The 27706-nt window shown below is 46.3% G+C and overlaps 1 protein-coding gene across 4 annotated transcripts in view; it reads right to left on the reverse strand.

Moving 5' to 3' along the window:
• Window positions 1-1323: 1323 nt before the first annotated feature.
• Window positions 1324-27706, reverse strand: part of NFE2L3 (NFE2 like bZIP transcription factor 3) — a 31250-nt gene continuing 4867 nt past the window's right edge. Inside the window, exons 2-4 of one of the 4 annotated variants that reach the window (XM_003360190.5) lie at window positions 10855-11022; window positions 3984-4067; window positions 1324-2957 (exon numbers count right to left, since the gene is read on the reverse strand). In XM_003360190.5, coding sequence (XP_003360238.3) covers window positions 1728-2957; window positions 3984-4067; window positions 10855-11022 — 1482 coding nt within the window. In that variant the 3' untranslated portion in view covers window positions 1324-1727. Of the gene's footprint in view, window positions 2958-3983; window positions 4068-10854; window positions 11023-16186; window positions 17994-24289; window positions 24450-27706 lie in introns of those variants that run through there. The other 3 variants (XM_085005670.1, XM_085005671.1, XR_014834103.1) reach the window with 3 other exon arrangements.

Consider the following 27706-nt stretch of genomic DNA (forward strand, 5'->3'; position numbering starts at 1 on the left):
TACTTCTATGTTGGGAACAATTCAAATGAAATGTGAATTTGGGCTAGTACACTGAACTCAGGAGGGAAGACGACGACTAGCAGAAAATGTACTTCACAGAGGCTGATAAACTACCAGATGTGAGAGTTAGTCTTTAAATCCCTAAACAAATACCTGGAGACAGCTGGGTACTTGGTACTTAACAGACCATCTCTATTCAAGTCTTTATGCATCCATGTTTTCAGATTGAGAAGACTTGACATGATTACTTGCTAGGAATGGGTCAGGTAGCCAACAGATTTACCCAAGTTTCCATAAACTGCATAGAGGTAAATTGAGAAACAGATTATACGCCTTTTCAACTCCCATAATATTTTTAAAAATAGTGATTTTAAAGTCATGGTGTGCCGTTCCACTGAAACGTTATCAGTGATGGAGAGTAAGCTTCAGTTTGTACTGTAAAGTCCAATGGTTTTTGTTGGGCAAGGTAGCTGGAAACTACCCTGTTATAAGTGATGTGCAGCTGGATACTGAAAACTGGTCACAATGCACCAAAAACCTACCTCTCAAATCTTGAGTCATCCTAGCTCTCTACTCTCCCTTCTCTTAGTGATGTAGTGTTCTCTTGTCTAATTTTCAGGTATTTGGGTAGAATGTTGTGCTTGATGAGCAGACATTCACTTAAATTAATTCTGTAGCATTTTACATTGTGGACTTGAAATTTGTGGTGGTCATCTGCCTTGAAGCTCTGTGTTTAAGACATCTAAGGTGTGAACCCTTGCAAAAAGCCAACCTGTTAAAACATCTTTTGAACATAGTTGTACAGAACTGGTTTAAAAGTAATCAAAAGCATTTTGTTAGGGCTCTAAACAAATTTCTATGCATTTATGTAACCTGAAGTGATTCTAATGACAAGACACCTGATACAATCTGGGCAGTTAAACTGGAAACAATTTCCTAAAGTTAGCTTGAGTTATCCTTGAGTTGTTTCAAGTGCCATAATCACTAGGATAAATGACTAGGTCATTCTCATCCTTTTTATCCTAAAAATCTTTCATTTTCCTCACTATTTTCGCTTTGGTTAAAAAGTCTTCTTGGGTTCTTAAATGGACTTTTAGATGTTTTAATTTCAAAGTCTGAATTTTTGGCATCTCATAGGCTTTTTAAAACATTTAAAACTTTTGTGTTCTATGTGTTTAGACTTGTCAGCTTGGTGTTAAAATTTTAATGTTATGCTGCTCTAATTGTTAGGTATTCACCTATACTACTTGTGGGTATTTTGGAGAAGAAAAAAAATCCCAGATAAATCTGCTTGGAATTTCTGTACAAAAGGGAAGTTAGTACTTTTTAAATTCAGGTATAAAATTTATTTCCACAGAAAAAGTATTAATAATAATCTAAAATAGCTTCTGAAATCACTATACTTAAGGGCTAACTAAATGAAAATGGTGTTTGCTCTCCTTGAAGTGACTAGCTCACAAAAGTGGATTGTTAATGAAGTTTTCGTGTCACCCTGTTTGTACATACTATTAAGAGGATTTCATGAAAAGTTGTTTCCCCCAGGTTATAATGAAATCCTAAGCGTATCCATATAGCTTCAAAGTGTAGCCTTCACCAGACTGACTCAAGTAGCATTACTTACAAAGATACTGAAAATGAGCTAGGCCTTGAAGCAGATTGAATGGTGTGTGGCCCATTGTATCACTTTCTGAACATTACTACTTTGTGCATACTAGTGGAATCCGTCTTCAATTTTTTTCACGTTTTCGTTTTCCCTTTTCGTTTTCCTTTTTGTGGCCCGAGGTCACCAACTCCTTGGGTACAATCAAAACGCTTCCATCTTGACTGCATTGAAGAGCATACTGGCTTGGATTGACTGGCCTACCTTCATCATCTCTTAATCTACTAAAAACATCATGATAAAGGTCATGCAGTTTCTGTCTCATTATGTTTATAGCCTTATGACACTGGATTCGCTCTCTTTTAAGGGTTTCCTTTTTAGCTTGCAAGTTACATACGTCATCTTCCAGATTCAAAAGTACATCCAATTTGCGCTTACGGCAGTTCTGAGCAGCAACTTTATTTTTCCCTCTTCGTCTAATATCACGGATAAGTGACAACTGTAAATCTGTCAGGTAGTGTCTGCTTAGCATACCGTTGAAAGACTCTACAGGCATGCGGACAATTTCATCCACTGAAAAAGGGATGTGCAGAGCTTTAGCGCGCCGTTCATCACGGCTTAAGTTTCTGTCTGTATCGTTGTGGCACCTGCTCCTTATTTTCTGTGATTTCCCAGGCCATGAGAAAGATTGAGAATTGGATTCTGGTGCACTTGGCTGTATGTGGTAAGTGTGGTTGTGTAATATGTGTTGAAATGCAAGGGCCTCATGAAAGTGAGAAACACTCCTCTGATCTGTGTGACAAAGCTTACTGGGCTCTGCATGATAGCCGCCTACAGCCCCTTCAAAATCATGTTGGGAAAGAGATTCAAGGTCACTATAACCTATAGCACCTTCACATATAGAGTGAGAGGAATTAGACTTGGTGACAGAGGTGCTACTGAGGCTCGAGTTTAAGGAAAGTCCAGAATCAGAATCTGGTTCTTCAAAAAGCTGAGAAACTTCCATGGGATCAAAGCTGCCTTCTGTGGCCAAGGACATTAAGTTTATCTCATCAAATATGTTTATATCAAGGTCATATAGAAGATCCTGACTGTCAAGTGGAAGAAATCCTGTCAAATTAGTTCCAGGAAAGGGCTGTTCAGGATTAAAAGTAGAATTTAACTGCAGAAATGGTTCTTGTGGCTGTGAAATCCGTGGTGCTGGATCGCTTCTGAAAACATTGTCAGGACACAGCAACATGGCCTCATGGAGATTCACATCTTGACTTATAGCCTGGCTAAAGTTATGTGTAGGAGAATTCATGCTATCATTGATACTTCCTGGAAGAGGAGGAATAATATCTCCCAGTGAGATGCCCTGAAAAAGGAAAGGGAAAAACACTGAATATATGCAAAAAAAAAAAAAAAATTTTTTTTTTGGGGGGGGGCTTTCCATATGTGGACGTTTCTGGACCAGGGATCAACCTGCACCACAGCAACAAGCCCACCAGCTGCTGCACTGACAAAGCCAGATTCTTAACCCACAGTGTCACCCATTAAACATGTTTCAACAGTATTTAAAGTACCTAACAATACTTTTCTCTCATCAATTCCTCTTTGTAAGGATACACTGTTGGCTATGAATAATTCTCTTTGGTTAAATAATGCATGCAAGAGGAAAACACGTGCGCACAAATGAGAGTACGCTATACTAGACAGATCTGTTCTGTGACAAAACTGGGTTAGTATAAAAGTTGGTCTTATTAAATCTAAAATCTAAACTGCTTTTAAGATGTAGTGCTCTTCCTATGTTGGCAAACTGAATCCATTTGAGACAGACTTGGAAGGCGTGGTGTGGGATGGGTGTCTTTCTAAAGCAAATCAGACCCAACAAAGTGTAATCAAGACTCAAATGCTGCCAGAAAAACAAAGGTGTGCCATATTTTGTCAAGTACTTACTGCCATTTTGATTTAACATGGATTGTTAATTTGATTATGCCTTTGTGATTATTTGGAAGAACAGATACATAAAATTAATCTGTGTTCAAGTATTACTTTAAACTGCTATGTATTGCAGGTAAAAAGGTTATACCCTTTTTAGGGCTGGACCCACAACATATGTTCTCAGGCTGTAGGGGTTGAACTGAAGCTGTAGCTGCTGGCCTACACCACAGCAATGCCAGATCAAAGTCACATCTGCAGTTTATACCACAGCTCACATGGCAACATCAGATCTTTCACCCACTGAGAGACCAGGGATTGAACCCTAGTGCTCATGGGTACCAGTCCAGATTCATTACCACTGAACTACAATGGGAACTCCAAAAAAAGTTATGTTTATTGACAGATAACTTAGTGCAATTATTTTCCTGCAAGGATAAAAGCCAGGGAAGGTTTCAATTACCTCCAGCAGATTTTCAGGTTGTGAGGAAAGCAACTGAAATAAGTCTTCCAGAGAAAAAGATGTTTCTGTTCCATTTTGATGTCTCTAAAAAAACACAAAAGATGCTTCATTTACATTTAAAAGACTTAAGTGGTTGCCTGGGGTTTTTAGGCTTAATCTTGATAACCAGATCGTATTTCCAGGCTGGCCTTCTATTTTGGGGTTTTACATTCTATTCATCTCTTAAGTACTAAGTATTTTTTTTTGTCAATTTAATTTTCTTTAAGTTTAATGGATTTACAATGTTGTATTTCAGGTGAACAGCAAGGTGATACAGTTGTGCATATACCCACTCTTTTACTGTATAGGTTATTATAGAACATTGAGTAGAGTTCCCTGTGCTATATGGTAGGTCCTTGTTGATACTACTTTATAAATAGTAGTGTGTGTATTTTAATCCCAACTTCCTAATTTATCTCTTTCCCTTTTGGTAACCATAAATTTGTTTCCTATGTCTGAGAGTCTCTGTTTTGGAAAAAGTTCATTTGTGTCTTTATTTTTTTAGATTCCACATTCAAGTGATAGCATATAGCATTTCTCTCTCACTGGCTCACTTAGTATGACACCTCTAGGTCCATCCATGTGGCATTAATTCATATGGCATTGTTTCATTCTTTTTATGGCTGAGTAATATTCCATTGTATATATGTACCACATCTTCTTTATCCATTCCTCTGTTGATGGACATTTAGGTTGCTTCCATGTCTTAACTACTATAAAAATACAGGGGTGCCTGTATCTTTCTGAGTGATGGTTTTCTCCAGATAGATGTCCAGGAGTGAGGTTGCTAGATCATATGGTAGTTTTTAGGGGTTTTTTTGAGGACCCTTTATACTGTTTTGCATAGTGGTTGCACCAATCTACATTCCCACCAACAGTGTAAGAGGGTTCCCTTTTCTCCGCATCCTCTCCAGCATTTATTGTGTGTTAAGCATCTATCTCTTTTCATGTGCTGTGCTTTTTGGACATCTGTATATCTTTGGAGAAATGCCTGTTTAGATCTTTTTTTGTTTTTCATTGAGCTATATGAGCTGTTGGTATATTCTGGAGATTGATCCTTTGTCAGTTGCATCATTTGCAAATATTTTCTCTCATCCCATAGGTTTTTGTTTTGTTTTGTTTTGTTTTCCTGGCCACACTCCTGGCGTACATAAGTTCCCAGGCTAAGTATTAAACCTGAGCCACAGCAGTGACAATGCCAGACTCCTAACTGCTGGGCCAACAGGGAATTCCCCGTAAGCTGTCTTTTCATTTTGTTTAGGGTTTCCTTTGCTGAGCAGAAGTTTTTAAGTTTTATTTCCATTACTTTAGGAGACAGATCCAAAGAGAGACTGCTGCGACTTATGTCAAAGAGTGTATATATCAGTATATATCAAAGTGTCCTGGAGTTCCCATCGTGGCTCAGCAGCTTATGAATCCACCTGGTGTCCATGAGGATGCTGGTTCCATCCCTGGCCTCACTCAGTGGGATAAGGATCTGGCGTTGCCATGAGCTGTGGTGTAGCCACAGATGCAGCTCTGGATGTGGCAGCGCTGTGGCATAGACTGACAGGTTCAGCTCTGATTTGACCCGTAGCCTGGGAGCTTCCATATGCTGCAGATGTGGTCCCCAAAAGAAAAAGAATGTCCTATGTTTTCCTCTAGGAGTTTTATACAGTACCCGTTCTTACGTTTAGGTCTTTAATCCATTTTGAGTTTGAATATTGTGTTAGACAATGTTCTAATTTCATTCTTCTACATGCAGCTGTCCAGTATTACCAGCACCACTTATTGAAAGAGACTGTCTTTTGTCCATTGTGTATTCTTGCCTACTTTGTCATAGATTAATTGGCCATAGGTGCATGGGTTCATTTCTGGGCTTTTTATCTTACTCCATTGATCTGTATGTCTCTTTTTGTGCCAGTACCACATTGTTTTTGAGTATTATAGCTTTGTAGTATAGTCTGAAGCCAGGGAGCCTGATTCCTCCAACTCCATTTTTCTTTCTCAAGATTGCTTTGGCTTTTGTGTTTCCACACAAAAAAATGTTTGTTCTAGTTCTTTGAAAAATGCCATTGGGTAGTGCAGTCATTTTAACACTATTGAGTCTTCCAATCCAAGAACATGGTGTATCTTTCCATCTGTATCACCCTCAGTTTCTTTCATTAGTGTCTTAGGGTTTTCAGAGCACAGGTCTTTTGCCTGTACTGGGTAAGTTTATTCCTAAGTATTTTATTCTTTTGGATACAGTGGTAAATGGGATTGTTTCTTGCCTTAATTTCTCTTTTCTGATCTTTCGATCAGTGCATAGAGTTGCAGCCATTTTTTGGTATTAATTTTGTATCTGCACATTCCCCGAATTCATTAGTGAACTCTAGTAGTAGTTTTGTGGTAGCATCTTTAGGATTTTTTCTACGTATAGTATCACGTCATCTGCAATGAGTTCTACTTTTCCAATTTGGATCCTTTTTCTCTGATTGCTGTGGCCAGGACTTCCAAAACTCTGTTGATTAGGTGAGAGTGGATGTCCTTGTCTTATTCCTGATCATAGAGGAAATGCTTTTAGCTTTTCACCATTGAGTATCACGTTAGCAATTATGTGAAGGTAGGTGCCCTCTATGCCCACTTCCTAGAGAGTTTTTATCATAAATGGGTGTTGAGTTTTGTCAAAAACTTCTTCTGCATCTATTGAGAGGACTATATGGTTTTTATTCTTTAGTTTGTTAATGTGGTGTATCACACCAATTGATCTGCAGATATTGAAAAATCCTTGCATCCTGGCATAAATCCCACATGATTATGGGATTTAATATGGTGTATTGTTGGATTCAGTCTGCTAGTATTCTTTTGAGGTTTTTTTTTTTCCCCTTTTTCTTTATAGGGCTGCACCCAAGGCATATGGAAGTTCCCAAACTAGGAGTCTAATTGGAGCTACAGTTGCCAGCCTACACCACAGCTCATGGCAACACCGGATCCCCAACCCACTGATTGAGGCCAGGGATCGAATCCATGTCCTCATGGATACTAGTCAGACTTGTTTCCACTGTGGCACAGTGGAAACTACTGTTAAGGATTTTTGTATCTGTGTTCATCAGTGATATTGGCCTGTAATTTTTGTTTTGGTTTTTGTTTTTTGCTTTTTAGGGCCACATCTATGGCATATGAAAGTTCTCAATCGAAGCTGCAGCTGCTGACCTACAACCACAGCTCACAGTGAAGTTGGATCCTTAACCCACTGAGCAAGGCCAGGGATCGAACCACTATCCTCATGGATACTAGTTAGGTTCGTAACCTACTGAGCCACAACGGAACTCCCTTCTTTTTTTGTGGTATCTTTGTCTGGTTTTCGTATCAGGGTGAGGTGGACACCTTATAGAAAGAGCTTGGGTGTTTCTTCCTTTGCAGTTTTTTAGAATAGTTTTAGAAGGTCAGATGTTAACTCTTCAAATGTTTGAAAGAATTTGCCTATGAAGCAATCTGGTCCTGGACTTCTGTTTGTTAGGAGTTGTTTAAATCACAGATTCATTTTTCCATGAAGTTATGTTTTCAAGGCCCATAGTAACACAAAGCTTTCTGTGGACAATTTGGGACTTATATAAGGTAAATCAGTGGATAAGATTTCTTGTTCTTTAACTGGCAACTGATGCAGTCTTAGTGGGGAATGCACTTCTTCACCTACTGGATTTATTATTATTATTATTGTCTTTTTGCCTTTTCCAGGGCTGCTCCTGCAGCATATGGAGATTCCCAGGCTAGGGGTCTAATTGGAGTTGCAGCCGCTGGCCTACGCCAGAGCCACAGCAACTCGGGATCCGAGCCGTGTCTGCAACCTACACCACAGCTCATGGCAACGCTGGATCCTTAATCCACTGAGCAAGGCCAGGGATCGAACCCACAACCTCATGGTTCCTAGTCGGATTCGTCAACCACTGAGCCACGACGGGAACCCACGTACTGGATTATTTAAAAATCATTCTTAGTTAAGAAATTTCAGAAACTCGTATTCCCATTGTAGCATAGCAGAAATGAATCCGACTAGACTAGGAACCATGAGGTTGCAGGTTCGATCCCTGGTCTCGCTCAGTGGGTTATGGATCTGGTGTTGCTGTGAGCTGTGGTGTAGGTTGCAGATGCGGCTCAGATCCTGTGTTGCTGTGGCTGTGGTGTAGGCCAACAGCTGTAGCTCTGACTGGACTCCTAGCCTGGGAATCTCCATATGCCATGTGGATGTAACCCTAAAAAAAAACAAAAAAAAAAAAAAGGAAAAAATTTCAGAAACTTGATTCATTAGTCCAAAATGTGCCTGTTGTAACAAGTGTGTGAGAATGGACATCACAAAAACAATGCTTAAGTGTTGATAAATAACATGAAAGAAATTAGAACAACCACGTATGGTATTAAGATAATTCTGCTTAAAATGAATTATGGACTGATCCTTCGTCAAAGACGTTTCCATAGATCTTTTACGGTTCCCTCTTCATCAGTGCCCCTGGAATGGAGGGCTAAGGAGCAGAATAACCCCCAGCAACCCAGCCCGATGGCTGGTTTCACAGCAGACAGAGGCAAGAGATGGGCGCGAGGAAGGTGTAACAGTTTCTCAGAGACCTCTCACCAGTTCCAGGTCTTTACTGAGCTGTATTTTCCCCCAGGTTCCTTTCCGCCCTGAGAGTGTTGGCTTCAGGTAGTTGCTAGTCATGGGGGCCTCTCTCTTCCTTGGTGTTCCCCTTAAATTTGCCCTCCCCTCTGTTAACAGAAAACCCTCTCATTCGTTTCTTTCTCTTCAGAAACGCACGGGCCTGTGCCTTGTGCTTTAACTGTAGACAGCAGCCACCCTCTTTCCTAAATCTTCACATAAAGATAAAGTACAAAGTTCTATTTTGAGTCAAGAATTCATTGGATTTTGAACACAGATGTCTAGGAGTAGTCAAAGAATATGGTGGACACATTTATTGTTCCTTAAAAAAATGAAACAATATATAAGCTGAACTTGTCTGTAGGGGGAAGAAAGAATGAGTTAACCTATATGTACTGTGTATTTAATCTTTTAACAGCCAGCAGTCTAAGTCCAGGCTGGTGGTGGGGCTAGAAAGAAGCAAATTATGTCAGGTCATCCTAGGTATTCTTCCAGGGTTGTCACCTGAGAGAACGGAAATAAATGCCAGTTGGGAGTTTCCGTCATGGCTCAGCGGTAACAAACCCAACTAGTATCCATGAGGATGTGGGTTCGATCCGTGGCATTGCTCAGTGGGTTCAGGATCCAGTGCTACCATGAGATGTGGCGTAAATCTCAGATGCAGCTTGGATCTGATGGTGTGGCTGTGGTGTAGGCCCTCAGACCCTCAGCCTGGGAACTTCTATATGCCACGGGCGCGGCCCTAAAAAGACAAAGAAAAAAAGCAGTATGATTTGTTTAGGGGATACAGCAGATGAGCATCCAGAGCTTGCCTGAAAAATATAAAGAGCAAAAGACCAAGCAAGGGCTGCACGTAGAGAAGTGACTGAACTGACAGAGGTGAGATGCAGGTTTCCAGGACCAGTACAGGGTTGAGAGGCCACCTGGAGGTGTCTTTGTGAAGACAAGGGCAGGTGAAGGACTCCCAGCTGCGTGGTGGCGGGCTCCAAAGAACACACGAAATGAAAGTGCCTACTCAACAAATAAGCAGTTTTGAAACCAGTTTCAGACTGGCACCAGCCAAGGAACACCTTTCCCGAGCCCTTGCCACCCACCGCACCCTCGGCCCAAAGACAAGCAAGGGAGGAAGAGGTGGGAAAACTGAGAAGCTGGCCTCACACACCCTTTTCCACGCAGCCAGGCCAGGCTTTGAGGCTGCAGCAGGGACAGGAGGTGAGAAGTTGCACTTCAGAGCTTTTGAGAATTACACTGGCTATGTATCAACTGCTAGATTTTAAGTCATAGGGCCTGTCCCAGATTTCACCCAACATGTAGGGAAGAACGAGTTCCTCAGAACAGGTTAGAACAGGCCGGCTGGGGCGGCGGAGGTGGTTGGGCAAAAGCAGCAGAGACGTTGCACAGTCAAGGCTACAGTGACGATGGCCTGAGAGGGCCAAGGCATGGTACTCTGTCCTTCAAGGGTGTTTAAGACACAGCCCCAAATGCCACTTGGGGCAAGTCAGGGCTGAGGGAACCATCAAGCAAGACCTGCACGGGTGTCACTTTCCAGGCAAAGTGCCAAGCAGTTAAGTCTCGGAACCTCTAGACCCATGTGGAGCACTGTTTGCCAGGCCTGTGGCTTAGGACTCAGCAGGCAGAGCAGAGTGCAGACTACGTCCCCAGTGAAAGAAGGGAGGAAGGCCAGGCTGCAGGAAGAAGCCATCCCTTCGGCCTGGCACCTGGAGTTCCTCTTTCCATACTCTTCGCATTGCAGATGAGTGTGGTTAGACACAGAGGAGCCGATGAGGTCTCCTACTTGGCCTGGCCGGAGTTGGCTCCTGGATGCCCATTCAGCATGGCACACCAGGAGATTTAAGCCCAGGTCCCAGTCGGATTGAGGGGGATTTGCCTATGGGGTCCCCCAGCTTACTTTCCCAGACCTGGCCAACGTGGCTGGTTGAGACTTCTCTCTTTATTCCTTGTAAACACAGCAAAATCTACTAGCAAATTCCTGGGTTAAGTTTTCGAGTTGAACCAGACATACAAAACCTGAGTATAACTAGATATAACATTCTGTGGGCAATTCCTGTGTAAACCAAACAACCACATCCCCAATTTTTTAAAATATATATTTTCATATGTCAGATTTACTTGACAATTTTCTCAATACAAACTACCAAGAGCCGTAACAATCTACCTTAACGTCAAAATGGTATAGCTGGGATAGTCCAACATCCGTACCTCATTTCTAGATTCTGCGGTCTTCTCGGCCTCCCAGGCAGGTCTTTCTGCTGTTTTCTTTTCATCTTCAGTCTTCTGTTGTAGTGATTTCTCCTTCTGGGCTGATGCTCTTCGCTCATTTTCCCCATGCTGGGAACCACGTTCCGCAGTTCTTAGTCCCTCGTTCTCCTAAAAAGCACCCCAAAATGTGCTAAGTAGAAATCCGTATGGCATCAAACAAGTCAAATCTTTAAAACTGCTTTGTACTTACTGCTGCATGAAAACCCACACACGAAAAGCTAAGACTGGCATTTCATTATTTGTGTCAAAGAAACATTTAATTCAGAAACAAAGGTCAGTTTTGTGTCCTGTCCTTTTAAAGAACTCACTGTCAGGCTGTTCTGATCTGGATAATTTAAATCACACGCATTTATAAAGCCCCTGACTTTAAAATACTAGCAAATTTGACTAGATTATGAAATCAATGTTGCAAGCAGGCAGTATTTAGTTAGTTGATCTATTTTCCAGAGAAAGCTAAAAAAGTTAGAAGCAGTGATCAAATATATGTAGAAAAACCTGGAAAGTATTATGACAATATATTAATTACAGTTCTCCCTGAGAGATGGGATGGATTGGGGCAAGATGGTTTTTACAAATATGTACTTGATAGGAAAAAAAGTAAATACACTTAAAGGGGAGTTCCTATCGTGGTGCAGCAGAAACGAATCTGACTAGGAACCATGAGGTTTCGGGTTCAATCCCTGGCCTCGCTCAGTGGGTTAAGGATTCAGCGTTGCCTTGAGCTGTGGTAGTGGCTCTGACGTAGGCCAGCAGCTGCAGCTCCAATTGGACCCCTAGCCTGGGAACCTCCATATGCCGCAGATGCAGCCCTAAAAAGACAGAGAGAGAGAGACACACACACACACACACACACACACACACACACACACACACGTTAATAATAAAGCTTAAACTAACTCTATTGATATGCATATATATTCTTTGTCTTTTTACGGCTGCACCTGGAACATATGGAGGTTTCCAGGCTAGGGGTTGAATCGGAGCTGTAGCCACTGGCCTAAACCAGAGGCACAGCAACGCCAGATCCAAGCCACGTCTTTGACCTACACCACAGCTCACAGCAATGCCAGATCCTTAACCCACTGAGCAAGGCCAGGGATGGAACCTGTATCTTCATGGATGCTAGTCAGGTTCGTTTCTGCTAAGCCATGACGGGAGCTCCTCCACTGGCATTTTCTGCTATGTTTTGAATTTTTCCACCTTTAACTGAGTACACAATTAAAAAGCTAGAGAATTCTTCTGAACACTCAAAATAGTTACCATTTATTATATACTGTATAGTCTGATCTGTTCTATGTATAATTTTCCTCTTCTAGTACAACATCAAGGCCTCTTAAATTCTTTCAAAGAACCTATTTTAAATTTCTCTCTTCTAGCAACAAAACACACTGGACTAACTCAAGGACAGCACCACTGCCGCGCCCCCCCCCCCTCAGAAATGTGGGAGTTCCCGTAGTGGCTCAGCAGTTAATGAACCTGACTAGCATCCATGAGGACGTGTTTGATCCCCGGCCTCGCTCAGAGCTGTGGTGTAGGCTGGCAGCTGCAGGTCTGATTCGACCCCTAGCCTGGGAGCTTCCGTATGCCATGCGTGCAGGCCTAAAAAGACGAAGAACATTTGTGTAGCTTTTTTTTTTTTTAACAAAACTACACAAATGTTCTTCTTTTTTTTAAGTGAAGGTCGAAGAAATGGAAATCTACAGATGCCAAAGGCAGGGCGGGAAGTCAAAGCAAGAGCAGCAAAAGGCAGCCGCCCCACCTGCTGGCGGCCCACTTGGTTTTACCTGCTTCTCCGTTCACTGTACCAAACTCCACGACAAACTCAGCCGCCCTCTTGACATCAATCTCAGCTCCGAAAGAGCTCCTGTGCTCAAGGACGTTGCTTCTGCTCCCCCAACCCTCCACATCTCGGCTTTTCTGTCTTTTTAGGACTGCACCCATGGCATATGGAAGTTCCTAGGCCAGGGATTAAGTCCAAGCCGTAGCTGTTACCTACGCTACAGCTGCAGCAACACCAGATTCTTGAACCCACTGGGCTGGACTGGGGGTCGAACCCCTGCCTCTGCAGCGACCAGAGCCCCTGCAGTTGGATTCTTAACCCACTGCACCACAGCAGGAATAACCCCATCAGACTTTTAAAATGCATGAGTAACAAAGTATGTTAGATAGCCTGCCTACAAAAAAACCAAAAAAAACCAAAAAAAACAGAGTTCCTGTTGTGGCTCAGTGGTTAACGAATCCGACTAGGAACCATGAGGTTGCGGGTTCGATCCCTGCCCTTGCTCAGTAGGTTAAGGATCCGGTGTTGCCGTGAGCTGTGGTGTAGGTTGCAGACACGGCTTGGATCTGGCGTTGCTGTGGCTCTGGTGTAGGCTGGCGGCTACAGCTCCGATTAGACTCCTAGCCTGGGAACCTCCATGTGCAGAGGGAGTGGTCCTAGAAAAGGCAAAAAGACAAAAAAACAAAAACAAAAACCTGCCTAAAAGCTCTGGAAGCAGGAGTTCCCTGTTAGACTAGTGGTTAAAGAGCCGGCATTGTCACTGCTGTGGCAGGGATTCAGTCCTTGGCCCAGGAACTTTTGAGTGCTGTGGGCGCTTGAGCCAAAAAAACCCCAGACCAAACCAAATTAAACAAACAAAATCCTACAGAAGAGCAAAAATGAAGGTAGCAAGATTCTGCATGACCACAAATCACATCACAAGAAGCAGAAAATGGGTTAAAAATCCTACCATGTAATAATGGAGCGTAACTCATCAAATGAATCAAATAAAACAACGAGTCCATCTTAAACAAGTAAATGAGGGGCAAAGGGAAATCTCTTCCTTGTAGTAGAATGCAGCTCATAAATCTAGAAGGAGAATCAGGGGGTTAGAAAATCCTAAACGGATATTAAAACTAGAGAATAAAAATTTGAAGAAAAGATACTTAAACTGTCTCAAAAGTGTCACTTCCCAGGGACTTTCTAATTACAAAGAGAAAAATAATAACACTTCAGGAGAAACCTAGCAAAGACCATCTAAACCAAGCGGTCAAATCCATCATCACAATAGGGAGGCACGCAGGTGCTTTCTGACACGATGGTACCAAGGATACAACGCCACTTCTGTGTATTCATAATTCAATGCAATAAGGGAACATCAGGAGTTCCCGTCGTGGCGCAGTGGTTAACGAATCCGACTAGGAACCATGAGGTTGCAGGTTCGGTCCCTGGCCTTGCTCAGTGGGTTAACGATCCGGCGTTGCTGTGAGCTGTGGTGTAGGTTGCAGACGCGGCTCGGATCCCGCGTTGCTGTGGCTCTGGCGTAGGCCGGTAGCTACAGCTCCGATTAGACCCCTAGCCTGGGAACCTCCATATGCCGCGGGAGCGGCCCAAGAAATAGAAAAAAGACCAAAAAAAAAAAAAAAAAAAAAAAAGGGAACATCAGACAAATCAAAACTGGGGGCCACCTTACAAAATAAAGATTGATACTCTTCCAAAATCTAAAGGTCAAGAACTGAAATAGCTTTTCCAAATTAAAGGTGACCAAACAGATGCGTCAGCTCTAAAGCAATGTGTGATCGTGGGGTTATATGCAGGAGATAAAGTAGTTACAGAGGATATTACTGGGGTAACAGATAAAATGTGACTATGGGTGGCAGATTATAGTCTTAGATTCAAGTTAAATTTTCCTGATTTTGATGAATTGGTTATAGAAAAAAAATTCTTAGGAAATAACTACACACAGTGGCTTTGATTCATCTTCCAAAGTTTCAGAATTTTTAAAAAAGTATGTGTATATAAACAGGCAATGCAAACAACATGTAAGTCTAAGTAAATTCTTGCAACCTTTTAAAAGTTTGAAATAAAAATCCCTACATAGCAAAACCACTTTAGCCAAGGCAATAACAGCAAATGGCCAACCCAGAAAAACCATTCTTCCATTACATTTTCTGTTCATTTTATCCGCCCCCCCCAAGTACATATAGTCATATCACATGGCTTTACTGTTTTCACCTCTTCCTTCCCAACATCTGAATTTCTTATTTCTTTTTCTTGTCCAATTGTCTTGTTCCTGCTTCCAGAATACTGTGCAATATTAACAGTGATCCCTGGTAAAGGCAAACACTCTCTGTGCCACCTCCACTCTCAACCACCGCCTACAATACTACCACTTCCACTGCACTTTTCCACACCCACCAAGCAACTGTGACACCAGCTGGCTGTTCTATGATTTAACTCAATTCTCACACTATCTCCCTGGAGATGGCGTCAGATCCCACAGGTTAAGGGCTCAATCTCAAAGACCGATGAGCTCGATCTCAAAACATTTTACTTACTAGATTACCATTTTATTCCCAACGGACACAACTCAGAAACAACCAGATGCCTAAGAGCCAGGTATGTGGGCAGGGGCACAGAGCCACCATGCCCCCTACGCGTTCACCAACCTGGAAGTCTCCAAACCCCATCCCTTCTGGTTTAATGGCGGTGTGGTTGATCAAATCACTGGCAGTTAGTGACTGAACTCAATCCCAGAGGGCTGAGAGGTGGGGTTTAAAGTTCCAACCCTCTCATCTGGCATTGCTCTGCCTGTGGCATAGGCTGGCAGCTGCAGCTCCGATTAGACCCCTAGCCTGGGAACTTCCATATGCTGCAGGTGCGGCCCTAAAAAAAAAAAAATGATAAAGTTCCAACCCTTTCACCCTGTGCTTGGTTCCCATGGCAACCAGCCTCCATCCCTAGGGGGTTCTCCAAAAGTCACCTCATCACCGTAAGTCAGGTGTGGTTAAAAGGGGCTTGTCATGAATAGGAAGATGCTTCTTTCACTATAACGTTTATGGTTCTGGAGCTATTTTAGGAACTGAGGACTGAAAGACCAGATTATAGTCTTAGATTCAGGTTAAATGTAATAGTTACTGTAACAAAACGTGCTCCCATTGCTCTTAATACTTAGAAAAGTCCATCATATGGGAGTTCAGCCCTGTGGAGGGGGTGGGGGATGAAGACCACATTATCACATCTGAATTTTTTTTCGTTTTTAGGGCCGCAAGTGCAGCATATGGAAGTTCCCAGGCTAGGGGTCCAATTGGAGCTGCAGCTGCCAGCCTATGCCACAGCAACACCAGATCCCCAGCCCACCGAGTGAGGCCAGGACTGAATTCACATCCTCATGGATACTAGTTGGACTTGCTTCTGCTTTGCCACAGTGGGAACTCCCTACACCTGACATTCTGATTTTACTCACAAATTTAATGGGAACACTTATGTTTCACCAACAAGGATACTGTGGACTTTTATTTGAGATTCAGCAGTTTATTTCTTCAATCATTCAGTCAACCAATACTAAGTGCTAAGTACTATACTAGATGCTGGGGCTACAACAGTGAAAAATGTCTAGGCTGGCCCTTCAGAGCGTCCATTCTACAGGGAGAGGGAGCCAAAAATACAAGGGAACTAACATTTCTGCAAATTATGGCAAGTGAGAGAAGAAAGAGGGGGTCCTCTTTTAGAAAAAATGGCCAGGGAAGGCCTCTCAGGGGAGGTGACATTTTAGCTGAGATCTAAAAAGAGAGAAAATGGAGTTCCCGTCGTGGCTCAGTAGTAACGAACCCGACTAGGAGCCATGAGGTTGCAGGTTTGATCCCTAGCCTCGCTCAGTGGGTTAAGGATCTGGCGTTGCCGTGAGCTGTGGTGTAGGTCACAGACGCGGCTCAGATCCCATGTGGCTGTGGCACAGGCTAGTGGCTACAGCTCCAATTCGACCTCTAGCCTGGGAACCTCCATATGCCGTGGGTGTGGCCCTAAAAAAGACGAATAAATAAATAAAACAAAATAAAAAAAGAGAAAGAACTGTGTGCAGAAGAGAGGAATGAATACATCCCTCTTACCATAACATTTTTGATCAGTTTCTTTATGATGGATATTTAGTTTCCAATCTTATAATATATGATATTAAAATGTCCTCATACATATTTCTTAGCACACATTTGCAAGTAAATTCCTAGAAGGTATGCTGGGTCAACAGGTGCATTATTTTTTTTTCTCTTTTTATGGCCCACCCATGGCATATGGAAGTTCCTGGGCCAGGAACTGACTCCAAGAGGCAGCTATGACCTATGCCACAGCTGCGGCAACACCGGGGATAGAACCGGCGCCTCTGCAGAGACCCGAGCTGCTGCAGTCGGATTCCCAACCTATTGCACCCCAGTGGGAACTCCTGCACATTTTTTGATTTGATGGATTCTACCTAACGGCCCTCCAAAAACCCTATCAACAAAAGCGTCAATGTGACGATGTGGCACCTCATCGTAATTTTCATTTATATTTCTTTTATTACGAGTGAGGGTGAACATCTTTCACCGGTGTCAAAGCATCTGCAGTTCCTCTTCTGAGGACTCTTTGTGGCCTCTGTCCAGTTTTCTTGATCGGCGGTAGCATAAAATTTTTGCTCGTGTCCTCCCATGCTGTCTCCGCAGAGATGCAAGAGTGGAAGTTAGGGGGGCTGTCGCAGTCATTTAAGGGAGAGTAGGTGACAGTCAGTGAAAAGGTGGCGGTGACAGAGAAGAATTCGTGATATATTGTGGAAACAGAGGAGACGGGGCTTGTTCACGGATGGAAATGGGCGATCAAGGAAAGCCAAGAATTCGGAGCGACTCCCAGCTCTCGGCTTCAATGAGACGGTCCACAGTTTAAAAGGGAAACGGAACTGAAAGCGCTTCCGTTTTGGAAATGTCAGATTTGATGCGCAAGGTCGCGTGGAAATATCCGTTTCACTGGTGCAACGAGAATCTGCAAAGGTTTGAACTGGCGGCACACACCGTACACGCCAGATGAATTAAAAAACAAAACACCAGAACGGATGAGATTCCAGCGAGTGAGTACCCAGCAAGGAGAGGAGGCTCGGCCCCAGGTCCTGGGGCACCGCGGCTTCAGAGGCCGAGGACAGACGTGAGTTGCAGGGGGAGCCAGGGCACAGCAGTGCCTCGGCATCCAAAACGGTGCCCGAAGAACGGAGCGGCGGATGGTGCTGACTGCTGCTTGGAGGCTGCACGATCGGAGGACAGAAAAGTAGCTACCGGGTTTGGCAATAAGTACGCTGCTGGTGAAAAAAAGGAAAAAGAGAGAAAGAAAGAAAGCTGTCGGCAGCCTTGGAAAAATCAATTTAGGGCAGAAGCCAAATGATACTGAGTGAAGAGTAAATGGAGATAACAAACTGGAAACAGGGTACAGACAATTCTTTCAAGAATTTTAGCGGAGTTCCCATCGTGGTGCAGTGGTTAACGAATCCGACTAGGAACCATGAGGTTGCGGGTTCGGTCCCTGCCCTTGCTCAGTGGGTTAACGATCCGGCGTTGCCGTGAGCTGTGGTGTAGGTTGCAGACGTGGCTCGGATCCCACGTTGCTGTGGCTCTGGCGTAGGCCGGTGGCTACAGCTCCGATTCGACCCCTAGCCTGGGAACCTCCATATGCCGCGGGAGCGGCCCAAGAAAATAGCAAAAAGACAAAAAAAAAAAATTTTAGCTACGAAGTGAGTGGTGAAATGGGTCAGAGCAATGTTTTGTTTTTTTGGGGGGTTTTTTTTGCTCTTTAGGGCCGCACCTGTGGGAAGTGGAGGTTCCCAGGCTAGGGTCAAACTGGAGCTGCAGGTGCCGGCCTACGCCCGGCCACAGCCACGCCAGATCTGTGACCTACACCACAGCTTATGGCAATGCCAGATCCTTAACCCCTGAGTGAGGCCAGGGAGCAAACCCCCATCCCTCAGGGATTCTAGTCAGGTTCGTTAGCACGGAGCCACGACGGGAACAATATTTCATTTTGAAGATGAGACCCTAGAGGGTGTTTGTAAGGCAGTGATTTAGGAGAAAGGGTAACATTCAGGAGGTTGCAGAGAGACTCCAGAGGACAAGCGGCAGGACTGAGTTTGAGAGAAGGAAAAATAGAGCCTTCATTTCAAGATGGGGACTAGAAAGTGGGTGCAAGAATTTATCTCAGGATTTGGCAGCAGGAAGATCTATCCTTATTTTTGAAGGTATTTTTTAAAAGTAGAAACGGATATTGAACATTACGGGGATTTAAAAATATCCACAAATTATGTGACACCCTTAAAGAAGTAAAGCTTGAGAGCTCCCTGGTGGCTCAGCAGGTTAAGGATCTAGTGTTGTCACTGTTATGGCACAGGTTTGATCACTGGCCTGGGATCTTTCACATGCCACTGGAGCAGCCAAAAAAAAAAAAAAAGAAGAAGAGGAAAAAGGAGAAGAAGGAGGAGGAGAAGTAAAGCTTAATTCCTCTCTTCTTGAATGGGGGCTGGACTTAGTGAATTACTTCTAACAACAGGAGTATTAGACGGGGAGGGATGGTATTAGACGGGGAGGGATGGTATTAGACGGGGAGGGATGGTTCGGCACCGTGGCCTCCTCCTTGCTCTCTCTCTGCTCACTGGTCTGGTGAAAGCCAGCTCTCACGTGGCAAGGACATTCAAGCTTTCTACAGAGAAGCCTACCTGGCAAAGAACTGAGGCCTCCTGCCAACACTCTTGTGAGTGATCCACCTGGGAAGTGGATCCTGCAGCCCCATCAAGGCTCTGGATGAACGCAAGCAACCACCCTCCCCCTTGATGACGACCTCGGGAGACCCAGGATGAGAACTACTTAGCTAAGCCACTCCAGAATTCTTGACCCACAGATACTGTGGGATAATAAAGAGCTGTATTAGTAAGCCATCGAATTTTGGGACAATTTGTTACACAGCAAGAATAACTAATACAAACGTTGTTTTTGCCTTTTTAGAGCCACACCTGTAGTGTATGAAAGTTCCCAGGCCAGGGGTCAAGGTGGAGCTGCAGCTGCTGGCCTATGCCATAGCCACACAGGATTGGAGCAGCATCTGTGACCTACACTGCAGCTCACGGCGACACTGGATACTTAATCCACTGAATGAGGCCAGGGACTGAACCTGTGTCCTCGTGGATACTAGTGGGCCACAATGGGAACTCCAAGAGTGATTCCTGGATTCTTCGATGTGTGTGTGTGTGTGTTTTATTTAGGTCTTAATATCACTTTCATGTTGGTCTTGAAAAAAGAACTGGGAAGCTTTATGTAACATCAGAAGGCCTTCCAGAAAGGCCGATCTAGTTTACACTGTCATCAGTGGTATCGGAGCTTATCTATTTCCTCACATCCCACCTACTGGGTGTGAAAAGTGAAAACAGTCTATTGCACTTGCAATATACTTTGCACAGCCCGCAAGGCCTCCCAAAAGCCTTGTGGCTCGGAGGGCTCAGGTCTAAAACCAGCTGAGTCAAAGAGGCCCATCCTACTTCTTCTACCAGCTGTGTGACCTTGGGCCACTTGGCCCCCCAGTTCCAGTGACGTGAAAGGGCAACCTTGCTAACTCATGTTTTAAGGAACTAGGCGAGAAAAAGCACGGATCACACTTCAGATGCTACACAGACAGGAATCCCTTACTCCTTTCTACAGCTTTTTGATTCTGAAGCGTTGCAATTAATGACTAACTGCTGACTACTCAATCAGATCGTCAAGAAAAAAGCATCCCCGCCTCCCGTAGTCAGTAATTAGTATCTCTTTGCTCTCTTCTCTTCCTGTCTGCCTCAACTCCACGACACGGAGCTGATATAGAGAGTACACGCATTTTACAAGGAGTACTTTATGTGAACTGCTGGTTTATGGCCCATGCTCTTAAGGAACCAGTAAGTGAAACCCATCATTAAGTTACTTTTTATCTGCGGGTAGTAGGTGATTTTTACTCTGGTAGGGCTGGGACTCAATTTAAAAAAAAAAAAGAAGAAGAAGAGGAAGAAGAAAGTTTCCACGCTCAGCGCAGGAAGCCATCGTAAACTCGAGAGCTGGACACTAGATCACAACCCAACATTGCACGGCTTGTACTGAACTGGCAGCTGCTGGAAAGGCAGCCCCCCCACCCCTCATCCTTTCCCTGGATCCAGAACCTTTTATTTTGGGCCCCTCAGCTGAAACCGGCTTCTACAGTTTCTAAAATCCCACGGCTTCTAGGGTTTCTCTGATGGCAGTGATTTATTTTATTTTAATTTCATTTTATTTTTTGTCTTTTTGCCTTTTCTAGGGCCGCTTCCCGTGGCATATGGAGGTTCCCAGGCTAGGGGTTGAATCAGAGCTGCAGACGCCGGCCTACACCGGAGCCACAGCAACGCGGGATCCGAGCCTCCTCTGCAACCTACACCACAGCTCACGGCAACGCCGGATCCTTAACCCACTGAGCAAGGCAGGGGATGGAACCCACAACCTCATGGTTCCTAGGTGGATTCGTTAACCACTGCGCCACGACGGGAACTCCTGATGGCATTTATTCTTTCCCACATAAAACTACAAGTATTTGGGTCTCTTCTTTCCTACCGGGCTGTAAACTTGTGACACCTGTCCTCCAGCGGGTAACTCACCTTTGCCACCACTGGTTAGGAGGCTTTCTGAGACAGTCAGTGAAGGTAGTGGGAGGGGGAGAAAGAAGCCAGGCTGGGCTTTCCTCTTCTCCTTGTTAAACAACCCTCAGGGCTCCGGCCGCGATGTGCCTGTACTTACACTACTGGACTGGGACCTGAGAGTGCAGGGGAGACCTTGACCCTGAAAAACCTCTGGGTGAACAGTCCCGGCTGGTTGAGCTCAGCCTTTTATCCAGGCATCTGGGGGCGGAAGGACCGAGACCTGCTTTGACCTTCAGGGCTGGAGGAACCTTCAAAGACAAAGAACAGTGTGGGGCCACCGAGAAGGATGACATCAGAGGGAGGGCGGGTGAAGGCCCAAGAATCGCGGGCCTGTCTCTGGGCGGGAGGCGAGCGGGAGTCGCTGGGTCCAGAGAGGACGAGACGCCAGAGAGACGGCGTCCTGCTTGGCCTGGACGGTTTTCAGCTGCAGTTGACAGTAATTCTAGCTCCCATTTGCTGAGCACTCGCTGGGGGCCTGGCGCCACATCCACGCTCTCACTCACGCTGCCTGGCATCCTGGGAGGCACTGCCAGTGCCACCTCCTCCTCCGGGGGAGGAAACGGAGGCACAGAGAGGTTGAGCGCCTTGTCTTAAGTCACACAGCTACTAAGCGGCAGAGCCTGGGTTTGGCTGCGGGTGTTTTTACTTGACAGCCAGCTCTTAAGACACTGTGCGGGTTCTTGTTCGCCCCACAGGTCCCTGTGTGTCCCCCAGAAGCTGACCCCTGCACACTATGGGCCTCCAGCGTTCCCCAGCGGGAGGCCGCAGGAGACTGCAGGGGGCCGGGGGTGCGGAGGGCCAAGAAGGGCCCAAGGCATTTCTCCACCTCCCCCACGCTCCTCCTGGGCGCTGGCAGTGGCTCCCGACACCCTCTCTCCGCTCCTGTGGGACGTCACCTGCAGACTGTCCATTCGAGCCCCGAGGGTGAAGCCTGCTTCCTGCGGGGACGGTAACCACCCCCCTCCACCCCACGCTGGCTCCCACCAGCGTCCCACCGATGAGGACAGCAGGGGCGGGAAGAGCTTGAGCCCCACGAAGAAAAAAGCAAGGCCCTGGCTCAGTAGCACCTCCTTGTCATGCAGAACAGCTGGTGTCAGTGCAAGGCAGCCACCTCGTGTGGACTCTGAGCCCAACACGCCAAGCGTGGAAAAGCTTACCTCAAGACAGCTGGGGGACCTGAATGCCAGCAGGGTATTTGCAGACATTAAAGAATTTCTGGGAGTTCCCACTGTGGCGCAGCGGAAACAAATCCAACGAGGATCCATGAGGTTGCGGGTTTGATCCCTGGCTTCACTCAGTGGGTTAAGGGTCCAGTGCTGCCGTGAGTGAGTTGTGGTGTAGGCTGCAGATGCGGCTCAGATTGTGCATTGCTGTGGCTGTGGTGTAGACAGGCAGCTGCAGCTTCAATTCAACCTCTAGCCTGGGAACTTCCATATGCCGTGAGCACAGCCCTAAAAAACAAAACAAAACAAAAAAAACAAAAAAAGCATTTCTGTGGATTTTTTGTAAATGTGCTAATGCGTGGTGCTGTTTCGAGAAGAGTCCTTATATTTTAGGGATATAAACGGAAAGATAGAAGGTTTTCTGAACCGGTGAAGGCAGTGGGAAGAGTAAGAAAGAGACAAAGCTGGACTTTTCTCTTTGCTAAGTCTCTGCAAAGAGCTGGCACCAAGCATCACAAGAAATGATGTTGGGATGTGTTTCACAATAAGGGGGGGCGGGGAGGGAGGAGGAGTAACCAATGATCCCAGGTTGGCTGCACCGGTGACAGGGATGGCTCCACTACCCCGTCTCCTTCCTCTCACTTGTCACACGTGCTGGAGACTTGCCACGATACCGAGTGAAGAGGAGACTCCCTTCTGAAGGCCCCCTGGAGGAGGCAGGGCAGCAGCTAAGCCCGCTGGCAGGCACCCTCCACGCGGCCGAAACTAAGCCTTTCAAGGTGACTGCCCACCCGGAGCAGCCGGGTGTGAAAATCACCAGTTTTCCAAACAGGAACCTCACATCGAGATACTCCAACCCGCAGGCTCTGATTTTAAAGGACGCTGCTTCTCTTGCAACCAAGCCCCAGGCCCAACCCCAGCGGGCGGAGGGATGGGGTGGGGGGCGGGCTGGGGGAGGGGGTGTGAGCTGTCCAGATTCATTTGCGGTTCATTTAATGCTAGATTCCTCCAGCAGGCAGGACAGGCCAACTGGCCTTCCAAATGCATGATGTTTTGTTTGGTTTTTTCCTCATAATGGAAAATTTCAAACGCACAAACAGAAGCCAGGATACGGTAAGCCCTCCGTCGCCCAGTTTCAACAATTATCCAGTCTGCCCTCCCTCTGTGGCTGATACCACCATCCTCCCTCTACTCAGGTATTCTTTGAGGGTAGGATTTACGCCAGCCCAGAAATGCAAAAGCCTTGGCTGTACAGTCGTGACAAATGCAGGCACCCACGTGACCCGCACCTCAACTGTGATACAGACCACTGCCACCCCCCGCCGACAGGTCTCTCCTCCGTTGACCCTTAGCTTTGCCTACTCCGGAACTTAAGCACGCGTTTGAAACTGGCTTTATTGGCAAGTTAGTTCTGCATTCGTTAATTTTCTGGGCAAGCTAGTTCCCCATAACTCCAGCAAGGAACGAGAGGGATCAGGCTTTGACTTTTAACACAGCACCTGCGAAACTGGGGCCCTGGCCCAGGTCCTGCTGCCCGAGCAGGTGACTGGGGTCCCGCAATGAGTCTTCTGGGCCTTAAGTCCAGAGAAGGGCAGTTTTCAGCCAGGCACTCCCTCCATTCAGACCCTGCTGAAAGGCCCAGAGGAGCAGCACCAAGGGGAGGTCAGGCTGGGGTTAAGAATCACCTGGATTTCTGGTTCCAGGCCCCACGAGAAGCTCTGATTCTGCTATCCTGGGGAGGCCCCAAAATCTAGGTTTCTTTTTTTTTTCCCTTTTTTTTGGGGGGGAGGGTCTTTCTAGGGCCATGCTCGTGGCATACAGAAGTTCCCAGGCTAGAGGTCAAATTGGAACTGCAGCTGACAGCCTATACCACAGCCATGCAGGATCTGAGCTGTGTCTGCGACGTACACCACAGCTCATGGCAACACTGGATCCTTAACCCACTGAGCAAGGTCAGGGATCAAACCCGCTTCTTCATGGATACTAATCGGGTTCGTTACCGCTGAGCCACAGTGGGAACTCCCCAAATTCTACATTTTAACAAGCAACGGGATAACTGCTGCAGTCGCTGGGATCGCCCTTGAAGAAGCTCATCTCTCAAGAAAGGCTAAGACCTTCTTGCTTCAGATCAGCCTTCTGGGTCCTGCCCCCTCAACAAGCCCAAGGCCTCCTTCACGACCTAGCAGCCTTGGCCTATTCCCTCTATTTACGGGTTTCCTGGGGACTCGACCCCCCAGCTCAGGCAGGGCCAATGGGAGCAAAGCACCTGTTGAATACCTATGAGCCTGCTGGGAATGTACTAGCCCTTTAGCAAACCGTAGTATTTACTCCTCAAAGAACTCTCCCAGAAAGAGGCTGAATATTCGTTTACAGTTTGGAAACCAAGGCTCATAGAAGTTGCTCAGAAACAGATGGAGCTGGGAGGGGGTCGCGTTAGTTTTATGTGACTAGGCTATAGTACCCGGAGTTCAATCAATCAGACCCCTACCCTAGGTGTTGCTGCGAAGGAGTTTGGTAGATGTGGCTCACAGCTGCAATGAACCAGGTGACTTGAAGCAAACAAGATTATCCTCGATAATCTGAGTCGACTTCCTCCACGCAGCTGAAAGCCTTTAAGAGCAAAACAGGTTTCCCAAAGGAAGACACTGCCTCAAGCCGGCAGCATCAGCTCCTGCTGGTGGTTCCCAGGTACCCGATGGAGTTGGAGTTTGGACATGCTGGCCTCCACAATCGCGCCAGCCAATGCCTTGAAACAAGTCTCTTAAAAAACTGTAGCTATCCACATCCAGACCCTCACTTTGGCTCCATTCTCTGGAGACCCTGACTGACACCGGTGCCAACCCAGCAGCACCCAATCTCAAAAGGCCATGCCTTGCCTCTATCCCGCTGCGCACACTCTGCCAATCACAACCCGCAACTCAACCAGAACCCACCCTGGTGTACACCTGCGTCTCCGCCTGCTTCAGCTGCCTGGAAGTAATTTGAATATTAACTTATATTCTTAACTAGATTTTGAGGATTCGTTACTCATATTGAAAGACAAGGAGGAGTTTCCATCATGGCGAAGTGGTTAACAAATCCGACCAGGAACCATGAGGTTGCGGGTTCGGTCCCTGCCGTTGCTCAGTGGGTTAACGATCCGGCGTTGCCGTGAACTGTGGTGTAGGTCGCAGATGCGGCTCGGATCCCGAGTTGCTGTGGCTCTGGCGTAGGCCAGTGGCTACAGCTCCGAGTCGACCCCTAGCCTGGGAACCTCCATATGCCGCGGGAGTGGCCCAAAGAAATAGCAAAAAAGACAAAAAAAAAAAAAAAAAAAAGAAAGACAAGGAGTTCCCGCAGTGGCACAGCAGAAACAAATTTGACAGGTATCCAAGAGGATGTGGGTTCCATCCCTGGCCTCGCTCAGTGGGTTAAGGATCCGGCATTGCCGTGAGCTGTGGTGTAGGTCGCAGACTCGGCTCGGATCCTACATTGCTGTGGCTGAGGTGTAGCTCCGATTCGACTCCTAGCCTGGGAACCTCCATATGCCGTGGGTACAACTCCAAAACAGCAAAAAATAAATAAAGAGAGAAAGAAAGAAAGAAAAACTACCACTAATGGGAGAAGCTTGTTTTTACATTTTAAGTTTTGCAGTGGGCAGGAGGGAGGGATGGTTTACCAGCTCTTAAGAACAGTGACCTGTCCTGGCAAGGTCATTAACTTGCTATGTAACTTTAGGCAATCCTAAGTTTCACCACCTGATTCATTACAATGCCAGCCTGGAAGTCTGCCTCCCTCTGCCCCATCCACTCAAACTGGCATGAAGTGGTCAGAAGGCCCATCGGGATTTCAGATTTGCCCTACTTTCTAGTCGGGACTCTGGCCTGGAAAGACACATTCAAGGCCACAGCATCCCGGAAGGTCAGCAGAGCCGACGTGAGGATGGATGAGGAGCGCTCAAGGCTGAACTGAACTGGCCTCTGCCGTCCGCCTGGCTCTGGGCGCCGCGTGCAGGTGGAAGCAAAGACCCAGTTTCTACACTGAAGACACGGCGGTTCAAAGCAGAGAATGCAAGTCCCACAGAAGAAATGTCACAAGGTGCACTGGGGCTCAATCGCAAGAACAGGACGTGCCTGTCGATGCAGGGACAGCTGAGACGGAGTCTGAGAATTCAACAGCCAGAGCCTTGAGAGGAATGAAAGGAGCCTTTCTGGGCAAGGGTAACCAGGTAAGAGGCAGGAAAGCCGGGGGCTGTGTCTGCGGAAGAGGAGGGGGGCCAGTTACAGCAGGAAAGTAGGCTACGGGTGGAGGACCAGCGGGGGATGCGCTTAGCGGGGGGGAGGGGGGATCACACCGCCACATGGGGAGCCTTGGGGGACAAGACAGCAAATTGGTAGGTAATGAGGAGCTGGGGGAGGCTCCCCAGAGGAACATGGAGAGAGCCAAGGCGGGTTTGGAAATCGGATCCTGGTAGGAGGAGTCTGTTGGGAAGGGCACTGCGGAGCCGCAGCCCAACTCCCAGCAGGTGCTGTTACCCAGCGCTTACCAAGTGCCCCCCCCAACCGGCGTGATCTCTTTTAATCTCCAACAGCTCCCCGAGGTACCCTTCTCATCCCATTTCACAGATAAGAGAGCCAAGGGGACTTAAGAAGCGTGCTCCAGATCATATAATCAGTCAGCAGTGCGCCAAGACCTGAGGCTACCCCAGCTGATGTGAGTCCAGGGCCAGCGTACTGACCACAAGACCAGCTCGCTGAGCCTGCTGGCCGGTGCCAGCTGGGGCCCTGCACGCTGATCCCTGAGCTGAGCTGCGAAGCAGGGGAGCGAAGAGGAGGCCCCCACACCGCCAAGATTCTCTCTCTGTAACACACCACTCAGAGGTGAAGTTCTGAATAAGGCCCCTCGGGGTTGTGGCGCCATCGAGCCAGCAAAAGAAACCAGATTTGCTCATGAACTTTAACCAAGTCCTGCTGCAAACGCTCCTATACGCAGGCCAGCTGCTTCCAGGAATAGCTGACTTAGCTTTCAACAATTGGCACCTACTTGGTAAACAAGCTGAACATCCCAAGCGTTGCCAGAAACGGGGAAAATGGTGACTGTAATAGACTGAACTGAATCCCTTGAAATCCGTATGCTTAAGTCATAATCGTCAGTACCCCAAAAAGGTGTCCTTATTGGGAAATCAGGTCACTG

Source organism: Sus scrofa, chromosome 18 (assembly GCF_054392235.1).
Source record: "Sus scrofa isolate SSC_HxYL_T2T_F1_AM1 chromosome 18, Sscrofa_HxYL_maternal_Yorkshire_Landrace_v2.0, whole genome shotgun sequence".
Classification (NCBI taxonomy): domain Eukaryota; kingdom Metazoa; phylum Chordata; class Mammalia; order Artiodactyla; family Suidae; genus Sus; species Sus scrofa.